This window comes from Synchiropus splendidus, chromosome 11 (genome assembly GCF_027744825.2).
Source record: "Synchiropus splendidus isolate RoL2022-P1 chromosome 11, RoL_Sspl_1.0, whole genome shotgun sequence".
NCBI lineage: Eukaryota > Metazoa > Chordata > Actinopteri > Syngnathiformes > Callionymidae > Synchiropus > Synchiropus splendidus.
Window position 1 is genome coordinate 20,067,220 of NC_071344.1, and position 13,015 is coordinate 20,080,234.

The 13,015-nt window shown below is 41.0% G+C and overlaps 1 protein-coding gene across 2 annotated transcripts; it reads left to right on the forward strand.

Moving 5' to 3' along the window:
- The first annotated feature begins 1,934 nt into the window (after nucleotides 1-1,934).
- Nucleotides 1,935-12,367, forward strand: st3gal5 (ST3 beta-galactoside alpha-2,3-sialyltransferase 5). Of its 2 annotated transcripts, XM_053879941.1 has the most exons (8): nucleotides 1,935-2,154; nucleotides 4,575-4,688; nucleotides 6,040-6,163; nucleotides 6,399-6,608; nucleotides 8,084-8,220; nucleotides 8,290-8,476; nucleotides 10,305-10,463; nucleotides 11,469-12,366. In XM_053879941.1, the coding sequence occupies exons 1-8, from the start codon at nucleotides 2,147-2,149 to the stop codon at nucleotides 11,724-11,726; spliced, it is 1,197 nt and encodes a 398-aa protein (XP_053735916.1). In that variant the 5' UTR covers nucleotides 1,935-2,146; the 3' UTR covers nucleotides 11,727-12,366. The 2 variants fall into 2 exon arrangements, with proteins under 2 accessions (XP_053735916.1, XP_053735917.1); XM_053879942.1 differs by lacking the exons at nucleotides 1,935-2,154; nucleotides 4,575-4,688 and having other exon boundaries at nucleotides 6,159-6,294; nucleotides 11,469-12,367.
- The last annotated feature ends 648 nt before the right edge of the window (nucleotides 12,368-13,015 follow it).

A 13,015-nucleotide genomic window follows, 5' to 3' on the forward strand; every position in this document is an offset into this window, starting at 1 on the left:
TGGTAACTTCTGCCCTTAGTCTACTTTCCACTACTGCATAGATTCCCATCCTTTTTGCAAAGTCTACAATCTTCTGACCTTCAGTGTTCCTTTCCTGGATGCCAAACTTTCACATCACTTCCTCGTCACCTCTGTTTCCTGCACCAACGTGTCCATTGAAGTATGCCCCAATGACCACTATCGCACCTCTGGGAATACTCTCCTGCAGTTCATCTAACTCACTCCAGAAGGTCTCCTTCTCCTCCAGGTCACACCCCACCTGTGGGGCATAAGCACTAACTACATTAAAGATGACGCCTTCAATTTCTAACTTGAGACTGATCACTTTGTCTGATACTTTTTTCGCTTCTAGAACATTCCTGACAAACTCCTCCTTCAAGATGACTCCCACTCAATTCCTCTTGCCATCCACACCATGATAAAACAGTTTAAACCCTGCTCCTAAGCCTCGAGCCTTGCTACCTTTCCACTTGGTCTCCTGAACACATACAATATCCACTCTCCTCCTCTGCATCATGTCAGCCAACACTCTAGCTTTCCCTGTCATCGTTCCCTCATTCAGACACATTCAAACCTATTCTCTTGTCTTTCCTCTTCTCCCTCTGTCTATTGACACGCCTCCCTCCTCTCCATCTCTGTCTTCGGCCTACAGTAGTCCAATTTCCATCAGCACCCTGCTGGTTAAGAGCACTGATGGCGGTCGTTGTTGACCCGGGCCTCGACCAATCAGGTATGAGATACATTTGTCTCATCCGCATCTTTTAGTTTGGCGAGTTTTTACGTCGGATGCCCTTCCTGACACAACACTTTGCATTTATCCGGACTTGGGACCAGCGTGGGAAGAAAACTGCCTGCAGCAATGGAGTTCTTGAAAAGAACTTGGAGAAAATAATGTTCTTGAAAAGAAAAAAAATGTAGAAAGTGATGCTGCCCACCTTCAACAGTAAAAACTGTTCATGAATGCAACTGTTGAAGCAGTTTGTTGTATTTAGTTTTATGCTGTGCCAATAAACAAAAGTCAACATCAAACGTTTACACATGCAAAGGCATGCACACATGCAATTATTAAAAAACGTTTACATTGAACTCAGGTGGTTCTTATTCTTCACTATTAAACATGAAAGTATCAGTGTATTGATTAACATTCACTGTGAGCGTATTGAATGGCAAAAAATAAAAATCATTTAGAAGAATCCATTTCAAGTTTTTATCTGTTAAGTTTGGAGCTTTATGGCCTCTGCAGGGTGTCAACAGTTTAGTCACCTCTGAGTTATGGTTGATGCAAATGATGCTCGCGCATAAAGACATGATAAGCCCTCATCACTGGCTTACAGATAACATAACAGCGGTTTTGACCAAAGAGCAAGAGCTTGTGTCGCAGGAAGTTGCTTCAACATGTGAGTATATTCGACCCAGATGTTTATTTTTACATATGTTTCAGTGAACTGAATGAAATTGAATGACATACAATGGTGGTGTTAAACCTCAGTCATTAAACAGCATCTTGTAGTTCCAGACATTGTGGGAAGAATAAAGGCAGTGCCACCGGTCTGTAGTCATTCAGTCCTGTGATCCTGGCCTTCTTGGGATCAGGAATGATAGAGGAGGATTTAAAGCAGGCAGGAACATGACAGGACACCAAGGAAGCATTGAAGATGTCCGTGAACACTGGAGCCAGCTCAGTCGCACAATGCTTCAGGATGGCAGGGGAAACTCTGTCCGGGAACTGAGTGAACACAGCCTGCCCCATGATGTCAAGAGACGGAGGGGGGGGCGGTCAATGACTGTGTTCGTCTTTGCTGTCTCAGTGACATCGTTCTTCTCAGTTGTGTCACTAAGAGACAGCATAGTCCTTTGCTGTAAGGGGGGTTCATGGGTTCTTAATCTCTTTGATTTCGGGGCCCACTTTTCCCAGAACAAATGGGATCAAGTCGATGCCTTCACTGTCCAAAGGAGCTAAACAGAAATGCTTTTAGCGTCCGTGCTTTTATTGTGAAGAAAGGCACGTGACGAGAACCCTGGTCCCTTATTGGCCTGTGCTTGTCGGCGGACGCAGGAGGACGGAAGAAGTGAGTTGATCGTACGCGATTGATCCGCGCGCTGATCAATGGCTCTCTATCCCCGCCACGACTGACTGTTGGCCTCCATGGAAAGGTATGTTGAATCTATTTAGCTCTTTGGGAGAAAGGGGTGAAGGTAACTAAGCCAAACGCGAGGGTGTCAGTGATTATCTGCCGCATCGACGCGGTCGTAATGTTGTCTTCGAGAGTCGTGGATGAAACGAATGCTTCTATGCCCTGTGAGCACGTTCGCAGAAATGTCTGAGATTCACCCCACCAATGAAAATGTTAGGGTTAGGGTTATTCAAACCCTAACACTGATCGAAATGTTCCTCTGTATTTCTATCGGAATCCGATCTTATGCAGTCGTAGTAGTATGAACGCGACAAAACTGTTTTTAAAAGTTGTTTGATAAGCCTTCATTGTTAAGCTTTTTTACTTGTATCTTTCTGACAACACTCACACGACATGCTTTTCTAGGTTACTATTGGCAATTCGCCTCGCTCATCTCCTCGAGCAATGTCTCGAGGGTGTTGAAAGCAGAGCACGTCACGAAAATTTCAAGTTACCAAAGTCTCCTAGTATAGACCTGTGAAACTGTAATAATAAACTATTATAAAGTGTGTGTATAACGTCGTCACATGACCTTATTATTGTCAGTGATGGGCAGTAACTCGTGATGTTACTGTAACGGCTCACTCTCCAATACTTTATCATATAGATACAGTGGTGATGCAACGTTGGATTACTGGCAAATGGGACAGAACATTTTCTCTGACTACTTGGACAAGGAGCACTCTAAAATAGAAAGTAATCTGACTACTGTTGAAGGTTTATATTGCGAACACAGATGTTGAGACAGAGGGAGCACCTTGCCATAAAGCGAAGGTCATAATAAAATAGCTTCGGGAACAAAACATTAAGATTTTGGGCCCTGTGCCAGGAAACTCTCCAGATCTTAATCCCATTGAGAACTTGTGGTCAATCCTCAAGAGGCGGGTGGACAATCAAAACCCCACAAATTCTGACAAACTCCAAGCATTGATTATGCAAGAATGGACGGCCGTCAGACAGGATTTGGTTCAGAAGTTGATCGACAGCATGCCAGGGAGAATTGCAGAGGTCTTGAAAAAGAAGTGTCAACACTGCAAATACTGACCTATTGCATGTAATTCTCAATAAAAGCTTTTGATACTTGTGAAATGCTTCTAATTGTATGTTATTGTACCATAGAAACATCTGGCAAACACCTTAAAACCCTGAAGGAACAGACTTTGTGAAAATGTAATATTTATGTCATTCTCAAAACGTTTGGCCATGACTGTATGTTTATGTCAAAAACAATGGCGTAGAAAGCAAACGGACAGGACGGTGCACTTCAGCTCGCGTGGGCTGATAACAAAGTGGTACTTGGGCTGCGAGGGATTCTAACTTAGAAGTTCTGGGTTTTTCTAATGTGAATGTGATGTAAATGGGTTGGTTGTCTTTAACAGTAAAGAAGGAAACATAAGAAGTGGGCGTGAAGGATAGTGCCTGCTCTTGCATGCACAAAGACAAGAATGTGGTTGAATAATACATGAGTGTGGGCAGAGTTGGACGAGAGGATGCTGTCATGTGAGTGCCTGTCAACAGAAATGTGTTTTTAAAAGTATTTTAAAGATAAATCTATATATATATGTGATGAATGTGTTTAGATGCAACACAACTTCATCATTATCTTGTAATTGATGTCATTTATAAAATGCCAACACACAGTAGGAAGCTTGCACCGTAGTTATGAAGCAAACCACTACCACAAACACCCTTAAGCTGGTGTTCGGCAGGACCAGCCACTATATCTGGTGTAACTGTGTCGGAGGGAGGAGAAATATAACAGATGATGTTTGGCTTTAACTTATAGTGAGAATTGAAGGCTGTGAAATCTGCCAGTCCATCTGTCGTCTCATGGATACTTAAAAGGAGTACATTTCTTCAACCAATCTATCAGAGTGTTTGTTTCTCGATGCGTTTGGCACTTGCACAGAGGGTCGTGGAGTCCTGTGACTCAATCTCAGGCTCTTTCTAATGTCAATTTGTTTCAATAAGTCTTGTTGTTTATAGTTTTCAACACTAAAAGTGAGTTAGGGAGATGCGGTGATATGGAACAACAGACAACAAAATCATTTTTTTGCCATATCGCCCATAAAATTATATATTAAATGCTGATCCGTGGCCCCTCTTGTTCCCTTTATATTACTGGCCGCTGTCCAAAGATGGCATTCCTTCACCTCAAAGTCTGTAGTTCTGTTCAATGTCAGTCCAGTGCGGCAGTTGAGGAAGTGTCATTCCTCCTGTCCGTTCTGGATCCTATCTTTTCTGCTCTTCAACTTCTTACACCTTCAGTTAGTGATTTCCTATTACCATCTATAACCATCTCTTCTGTTTTGGAACAAATCTCGGGACCAAAGCGATTAGATTCAATTAGAGAAATTGATATTCATCCTACTAAATTCCTGTGTTTTTGTCTGTGTCCAGGACCAGCCTTCTGAGAGCCAGACAGGCTTCAGCAGAGGAAGCAGAGGAAGCAGAGCTACCAGCGTCAAATCTGTCTGGCGAAATGAGACTTGCAAAAAGATGGGGTTCTCAAAGGTGCGCTCAGAATTTGTGGTGTGAAAGGTTGGGAAGGTCGACCTAACTTCCTAACTTCTGTTCTGTTCTCTGTATCTGCATTCACACAATCGCTCAACTCTAACTTTGGGAAGCCGCAGGAAATATGTTTACAACCCACAGGAAGCCACTCACGTTGTCACAGCCACTGAACATGTCACCACAAACGCAATCACAATAATGTTTAATAGTCATTTGATCACCCTGTTTTTAGCCTGGGAAGTAGATGTTTTGGCCAATTTATCTGCTAGATCAGGGTTCCCTGCTCTTTTTCTTATAAATGACCGGGTCGCTATGATCTACTACCATTTATTAAGTGTTCTTTATTGTTCCTGTTTGTTATTCCTTCTCTACAATTGGCCAGCAGAGACACCATAAAATGCATCTTCAAACTGCTGAAAAATTAAAATGAAACTATCAGAACATGAAATGAAAATATGACACAAATTAGATATAATGAAACCTAAGATAATTTTGTTTCGTGATGACTTCACGAACTCTTTCTACACAGGAGGTTGCAGGGGCGGAATTGCATGACCGCATGAATCCATATGACACAATGGTAATCTGTCTTTTTTCACAAACAATAAGCCACAGATGCTTTGAAATGGTTTTTAAAACGGTTCCCAGTGCACTGAGTTGTGCAACTGACCAGCTGTGGAGGCGGAGCTGCGGGAACACTGGACATGATGTTGGACGAGAACTGCACATTGAGCGTGTTATTGTCAATAAAACGCCAGTAATTTCATTGGTCTGATGTGATAAGACTCAATCTGGCCGGCTTATAAGAATCCATGTTGTCGAGATCTACCGCTGTGATTGGTTGACTGGACTGCAGAGCATCATGGGAACTGTTCAGGGTCATTTCAAAGTCACTCTAATTGAGTTTGAATTGTTGAGTGATGGCGCCTCACATACGATAATGGGCACATGATACCATTAAATGCATTCCACCAACTCTACTTGCAGTTGACATTGACATTCATCCCCCAAAAAGTCTTTGGGGGGGATGAATTAGTTGTTGACTGACTGTAGTGTGCTAAGAAATGGTGCTGCAAGTCACAAAAGGCCGTGATGCAAACAGTGTTTCGACTGCATTATTTTCTTAGATTAAAAAAAACAAAAAACATTTTTGATAGTATCTATAGGTAATGGATAAACAAAGTTGAAAGTCTTACTTAAAATCTGAGTTATGTCATTACACAGGTACACCACCAAACATCCAGAGTTCTGGTTCCTTGCGAGGGACATCAAGACCGTTGCTGTTTGGAACACATGTATCTCACAGTGAAACATGAATGTGACTTCTTACCTGTGATGTCTGTCTCTGCAGACGTGTGCTGGTGTGGGGTGGCCTTCTTGGATCACTGCTGCTGCTGCTGATGGTGTCCATGACGCAGTTCCAGTGGCACATAGACACAGTTCAAGAGTGGCATGTCAGCCCCACCCACAGGAAGGTACGCTGAGTTAAGCAGTCAGTGTGTCAGGCAGACAGGTGGAGGAAAAGATGTCTCGAAAGAAGACAGTGAATGAAGGGGTCAGAGGAAGAGAAGTCAAATATGTTGGTCAATGATACAGAGAGATTTAGGTTAGTGTTTTATAATGATGACTCAAGTGTCTTTAGGATGAAGTTTGAGCTTGGCTGAAATTGTCGCACCACTTTTAACTGGTAATTCTCTTCTTCATTTCAAGCTTGTGCAGGATTATGTACTCAAAGTTCTGGATGGACAGTGCCGTTTGGACGGTGCCAGAAAACTGCTTTTAACACGACTTCCTACTTCAAGCCATGTGTCTCAGCCCTTCCTGTGGAAGAACATGCCGTATCCTGACGACGTTTTCACGTACGCACCTCCGTTTGGCTTCAGAGGCTTGGAGGAGAACTTGCACACGCTACTGCAACAGGTTAGAGAACAACAGGACGTGTGTGGAAATTAAAATAGTTGATAGCAAGACATGGTAGTACCTTTCAGATAATGTTGGACTCTGCTTATTTGGCACTTTTTCATCGAATATTAAACTCAAAATGCTTCCGTACATCAAAATGGAAACGTCACAGGAAAACTTGTGGAGTTCAAAAGTGGTGCTTAAAATTAAAAACTCACTCAGAACCAGCCACACATACAGCTGGACATACGTACTTAAGATACACTCGAAAATATTAGGGGATTGGGAGAGAACTATGATGGGATAGCCTATCGACTGGGCCATATCTGGGGCCAAATCATGGGAGTGTGCAGCCATAACCAATCATGACCCACCATCAGAAATGCATGCTGAAAATCGATCGAAATTAGCAATTTCAGATGCACATGAGCATATTCAGGTGGAATCTGAGAGAGTGTTTGCATTTATTTTAACCGAAGGGAAACAAAAACTTTGACATTGTGTCCTTCCGAGCAACATAACTGCAATTGAGCATTATTAAAGGAGATCTTCTCTCTTAAATAGACAGTCCGCAACCTTTCCACATCAGTTCCTGACCTGATGTCGGCAGCACAGTGGGAGGGAGCTCTTTTGTTTAAATCTGTCACACTGCTCATGATGTTCTCATCAACATCAAAATGGATATACAGTACTAGAAATGTGACGGTAGCTGGTCTGTGTTTTGGTGGATGTCAAACCCTCTAAAGACCATAAGTGATGTTTGCGCTTTTTACCAACTTCCATGCTTTTTACAGAAATTATGTTTTTATTATATTTTAATTCATTATTTTCATTTTATTATACATATTTTAAAACTTTCTTTCATGCTCCATTCTATTTTTTTGTTAGTGCATGTTTATTGCATTAGTCGTGTTAAACTCAACTATTTTCATTCTGTTTTTTTGGAATATAATATTCTTTCTTCACTTACATTATTTCATATTTGGCGACCATTATATGCGGGATCTGAGGACAGAAAATATATATTGGTGAATTGCTGAATTTATTGCTTGTGTCCTGCTTGACCTCTTTTAACAACATTAAAAGGAGCGGTTGTTGAATTTGCTGTGTCCCATTGCTGTTATAGCTTTATGTAACTGTATTTTTTCATCTTTTAAAAAAAAGAAAATTCATCATTGAAACACAAAAAATCTTCTTTTTCACAAGTCATAGCAATGTTTGGCTTTGCTGAAGCCTCAGGTGTCACTGAACATTGTTGTAAACATTGTCAAAGCAAGAAGACACATATACACACATATTTGTTTAAACTGTAAAAACTCACTGCAGATGTTACCAGGTGGTTGGATATCTTCCTATTTACTTCTCTGTTTCAATTTGTATTTGTTAAATATTGAATTTTAGGAGGAACTTTTTGAAACTGTTCCTAGCTCTCTGATCAGCAGGGAAGACTGAGCGACAAAATACTAATTCATATATTATGTGACCTTTTCCAGCTTCCAAAACTGGACAAGGTCACCCAGCCGGGAAGGACATCCGAGAAGTGTCAGCGGTGTGTTGTCATTGGAAATGGCGGCATTCTCAAAGGCCTGGAATTGGGTGCCCTCATTGATCATTTTGACACCATAATCAGGTCTGTCTTCAAAACACTTTTGTTGCACTGCCTCTACTATTGTTGACATCCTGCCTTTCGCTTGTCCAGACTTAATAGTGGTCCTCTTGGTGAGTACAGCATTGATGTGGGGAATCGCACCAGTATCAGGATGAGCTACCCAGAGGGCACTCCGCTCAATTGGATGGACACAGACGCACATGCTCTGTTTGTAGCTGTGGTGTACAAAGGAGTGGATATCAGCTGGACAGCTGCTATGGTCAATAAACAGCCTGTGGTGAGTTTTTTTTTAGTTTTTTATCAATGACTGGAGTACAGAATCTGTGTTCTAGGTTCAGAGGTGCCTAACTAGTCTTGAGGAATGCTACTTGGGCTCGTAATGGTGTTGCCCACCAAATCTAAGGTTATTGGGTGGACATACAAAGCTAAAGCCAATTTCATTACTGCAACATTGTCATCAGCTACATGTGTGTCTTTGTAGCATTGTGTGTTACATGCCAGTGGTGCTGGTTGGTAGCAAATATTGGTCTGCAATAGTGGAGTAGATAATGTACAGGTTTGATCATCGGCTGATCAGTCTGGGACAGTTGTTTCATAGCATCTTCCTTGTGCGTTGAAAATATTGAGAATGTTTGTTAATCTTTTAATATCAGTTCTAGCCCTAGTCCATATTGACAATGAAATGAAGTCTGTCCACACTTCTGTTTTTTTCTGTGGCAATGGTCATAAGACTTGTCTGTGACTCAAGAGAGGCAAAGCATGAGGAACTTTGTGTGGCTCAGGCAACACAGACGAGCAGTATTGGAAGCTGCCTTCAAAATAGACCAACTAATGACAAGCTTCTGGTCTGTTATGATTTGGGTTACAAAGTTCAGCTGTTTAAATTCCTGTGTCCTGCATGGTGTGACTGTACTTCAACACATGAACAGTGTGTTGATCTTTTCACTACCGCTCTCTGAAAACACACACACCGGCAAATGATGTTCAACACAAAGACATCTGAACAGTGATTTGATATGTGCTCGTCTTACAGGATGTCACTACATAAACACTGCATACAAAAATAGTTCGAGTTAAAGGGGCCTTATTGTGCATTTTCCCTTCAGTTATGAAACCAACGCCTGCTAATAGAGCAACTTACCTCAAAATAAAATGTTAGATTTTTAAATGTATATGTTAAGTTTACAAAATTGCCGTCTCGCTCGAAACTGTACCTGTTACTCCACTAGTGATGAGTCTGTTACTGTTGTCACAGTATTGACGGGTTGATGAGGTTTCATGAAACGGTGTCCAGATTTTCAGAGGCCGCCAGATGGCACTGTTTGCCATAAGTGTTTGCACTTGAACAGCTAATTCAATGAAAACTCACACCATTTCTAAACCAAGAGCGACGTCAAGTGGCCTCTGAGAATAAAGGCTCTGTTTCACCAAACCCTGCCACACTGTTTCATGATACCTCATCCTCCCATCACTACTGATGATATATATCATTCAAGCATGGAAACCAGCCTTAACAATAGTAAATTAATAATAAACTAATGAATTAAATGAAAGCTGACTCATGCGCCATCTTGTGGCAAGATGTGAGTTGCTGCATTTCAACATGCAACTTAGTCAAATGCCGATAATTTGATGGCACACGCCTGCTGAGCTGAGGTGCTCTGATGCTATTTATGTCGAGATGTTCTCTTTCTCCCTCAGATCATATGTTGTTATTGCAGACAACCTAAGGTTTCTGTCTAAAAAAAGCTTCTCGATTGAGCGCTATTTGCACTGTGGGGCTTCATCAATCCCATGATTCCTTGCAACATGACATGAACTAGCTTTCTTGACATCAGGACTGATTATGTTGTCGCACCGTTATCACATTTCACCATACTGTATGTTGCAGTGATACTTCATCTCTCTCGACTGTCTGATCATTGTTGAAGTTCATTGTGGGTCATTTTGTCAGACCACTTCCTCTTCCACTGAACCATTCATCACATTGACAATCTCAAACTTACAATTGACACTCAGGAGAGAGTTGGTTGAAGGTTTTCAAACCCATGAAATGATTCTACTTCCTATTGTGAGCTCTAATTCATCTATCTTCCATGTTGCAGCCTTGGAAGGACTGGTTTTTCTTTTGGAAGAAGGTTGCAGCTCAAATCCCAATAGATACCTCAAGATTCCGGCTTCTTAACCCACTTGTTATCAGAGAGGCTGCACTGGGTCTGCTGAAGTACCCTCCACCATCCGCTCGCCTCTGGGGATGGGACCAGGTATTTTTTTTTTCGTATACTGTTTCAAAAGTGACAGAATAAACAGAAGAATTCCTATTATGCTCAGCAAGAACGTCACCTTATTGGCCATTTCGGTGTGTGGAAACTCTAGGGGGCTTCTGTTTGTAGTACCCGTGTTGTGCTGCAAAGTGCTTCCAGTGAGGTTAGTCCGTACGATCGGAAAAACTGTCGCTGTGTGTTCAGTGTGTTTTTGGTGGATTTTTTGTAGACATTGTCACAGACTGACATTACCGTAAATGTTGAAGTATAGAGCGCACTGGGATATTAAATGTACCCACTAAATTTAAGAAGGAAAATAGATCTTTTTCGTGCACCTTAAAAATGAGCACAGTATGTATAGATGACTTTTATAACAAAATGATAGTTCTTTTTTAAAGTGGGTTATTTATAGCCAATTTATTGTTTTATTTCTTTTCTAATTAGAAAAAAAGAAAAAAATCACCCTTGTCAAATACCTTGAAACTGATATAAGGGAAATGTGTCCAATGATAAAGCAGATTCTTTTGAAATAACCCTGACAAAATACTCCAGCAATGTTTTTTTTTCAGAGGCAAATTCTAAAGTTGTTTATATTTTATTCTCACTTGCTACCAAACTGGTCTTTATCTGTACATATCTTCCCCCACCATGTATTTACTATACTGCCAGACTTCCATAGAATTACATTACCACAAAGCTACTATTTTTTAATGGCCGAAAGTTGGCTAAAATATCGTCAATTTTTGTTGACTGAACATAGGCAAAGATGGCCATGGATGAGTGACTTAAGTAAGACAAAGGTTCTCAGACCTTTACTTGACTAAAATTGGTCCAGAGGTACACTCACTGTTATTCTTGTAGAAATGACTTCGTCAAAGCAAAATGGCTTTTCTGAACATTTAGACCGTGTTTATAACGTAACAAATAAACTGTTTACTCTGTCAAATTACAAATGAGGTGGACAGGAGAAAAAAAAACTGTTGCTGTTTCTCTCCCGTCACCCAGAATGTGCCGACCATTGGGATCACTGCAGTGAACTTGGCCAGCCTTCTGTGCGACGAAGTCAGCATCGCAGGTTTTGGCTACAACCATTCCCAGCAGGGGGCGCCACTGCACTACTACGATCACCAGCCAATGAGTGCCATGCTGCAAGAGAAGATGCACAATGTGGATCGAGAAACAGAGCTCCTCCGAAGTCTTGTCAATGATGGGGTCATTACGGACCTGACGGGGGGGATCCACTGCTACTACTGTACCAGATGACCCCCACAAACATTCCCCAATGCGAGGGCGGCGCATAGACATTCGCAGGTCAAATCAACTATGAAATGATTCACAACTTAAGTTCTTCCAACAAGCAAGTTAATCATGATAGCAATATAAACAAAACCATCTACCTGTTACTGTGCCGCGGATATAATACCAAAGAAAACCACTATATTTATTCTTCTATTTATAGATGTTTTACTGGTTGATAAATCAATGAAATACATATTTTTTTTTATTAATGTATAGAATGTATATATTTGTCGTGTTTACAACGACATTCAAACTTATTTATTCGGGACTTTTGTTACATCAGGTTGTCTGTTAAAGAATGGCTCAACGGGATCACACGTTACTCATTTATCATGTAATTTCAACTGGTGTGATCTCGGATCTGTCTCCTGATTTGTCTTAGTCAATTACTAATGGTTAGTAGTATGTTTTTTTTTTTTTTTTACTTTCTTCGTCTTAATTTTTTTTCCCTTTTTCAAATGACCTTGTTTTGGTTCACATTTACACACAATTCCAAAGTCATGAAAGGTATTGTAAAAAAAACATGTTTTGTATGTTGCTTCATATTGTATTGCTTTTCTCTCTGAACTTGAAATAAAAACAAATCAATCATTGCATAAAATGAGACTTCTGCATTTGCCCGTAGCTTTAAGTGTGACTTATTCAAATAATTTCTGTTTGAAACTGTCATGAAGGAAATGACACTAATGTCTCTTCCCCTAATCACGGCAGCAAAGGTCTATGCTGTTGAGACCATCGATGCCTTTGTACTCCAAGCGGTAATCAGATCGGGTGTGTGGAATTGGAGAAGACGCTGAACCGGTTTTCTTCCAGAGAAGATGTGAAGCACTGTGTTTGCTCTTATAATAGACGATTAGATGCTCAAATTATTGAAACTTAAAACTTTATCACGCCTATCTATGAAACGGCAGACCCTCTGTTCAATGACAGTCACATCTGTGTCTTCTGCTGTTGGCTCAGACTATTAACTCTATTTATTTCTTTTTGTCCCCAGTAAAAGTAGCCTACCTGAAACCAAAATAGTGACATACCATGTAGTCCAATTTCCCAGCATCAAATGGAACAACCTTCATTCTTAAATTCCCATGGACTTAAATGAAGGAACATTCTTTGATAACCTGTATTCACTGCTGGCCGAATGTGCCCAGAGGGATATTAGATTAGTAGCTCAGTGTTGGTCCAAGAAGAGGATCAATGGACTGAGGGTGATAAATGGCTTTTTGTGCGATTCACTTCCATGTGACCAAGTTGGA

What these genes read in the sequence shown, in the direction of transcription:
- st3gal5 (XM_053879941.1), top strand. An exon ending in CATTTTGACACCATAATCAG is followed by an intron (nt 8,221 to 8,289) that starts GTCTGTCTTCAA and finishes TCGCTTGTCCAG; the next exon opens with ACTTAATAGTGGTCCTCTTG. An exon ending in GCCTCTGGGGATGGGACCAG is followed by an intron (nt 10,464 to 11,468) that starts GTATTTTTTTTT and finishes CCCGTCACCCAG; the next exon opens with AATGTGCCGACCATTGGGAT.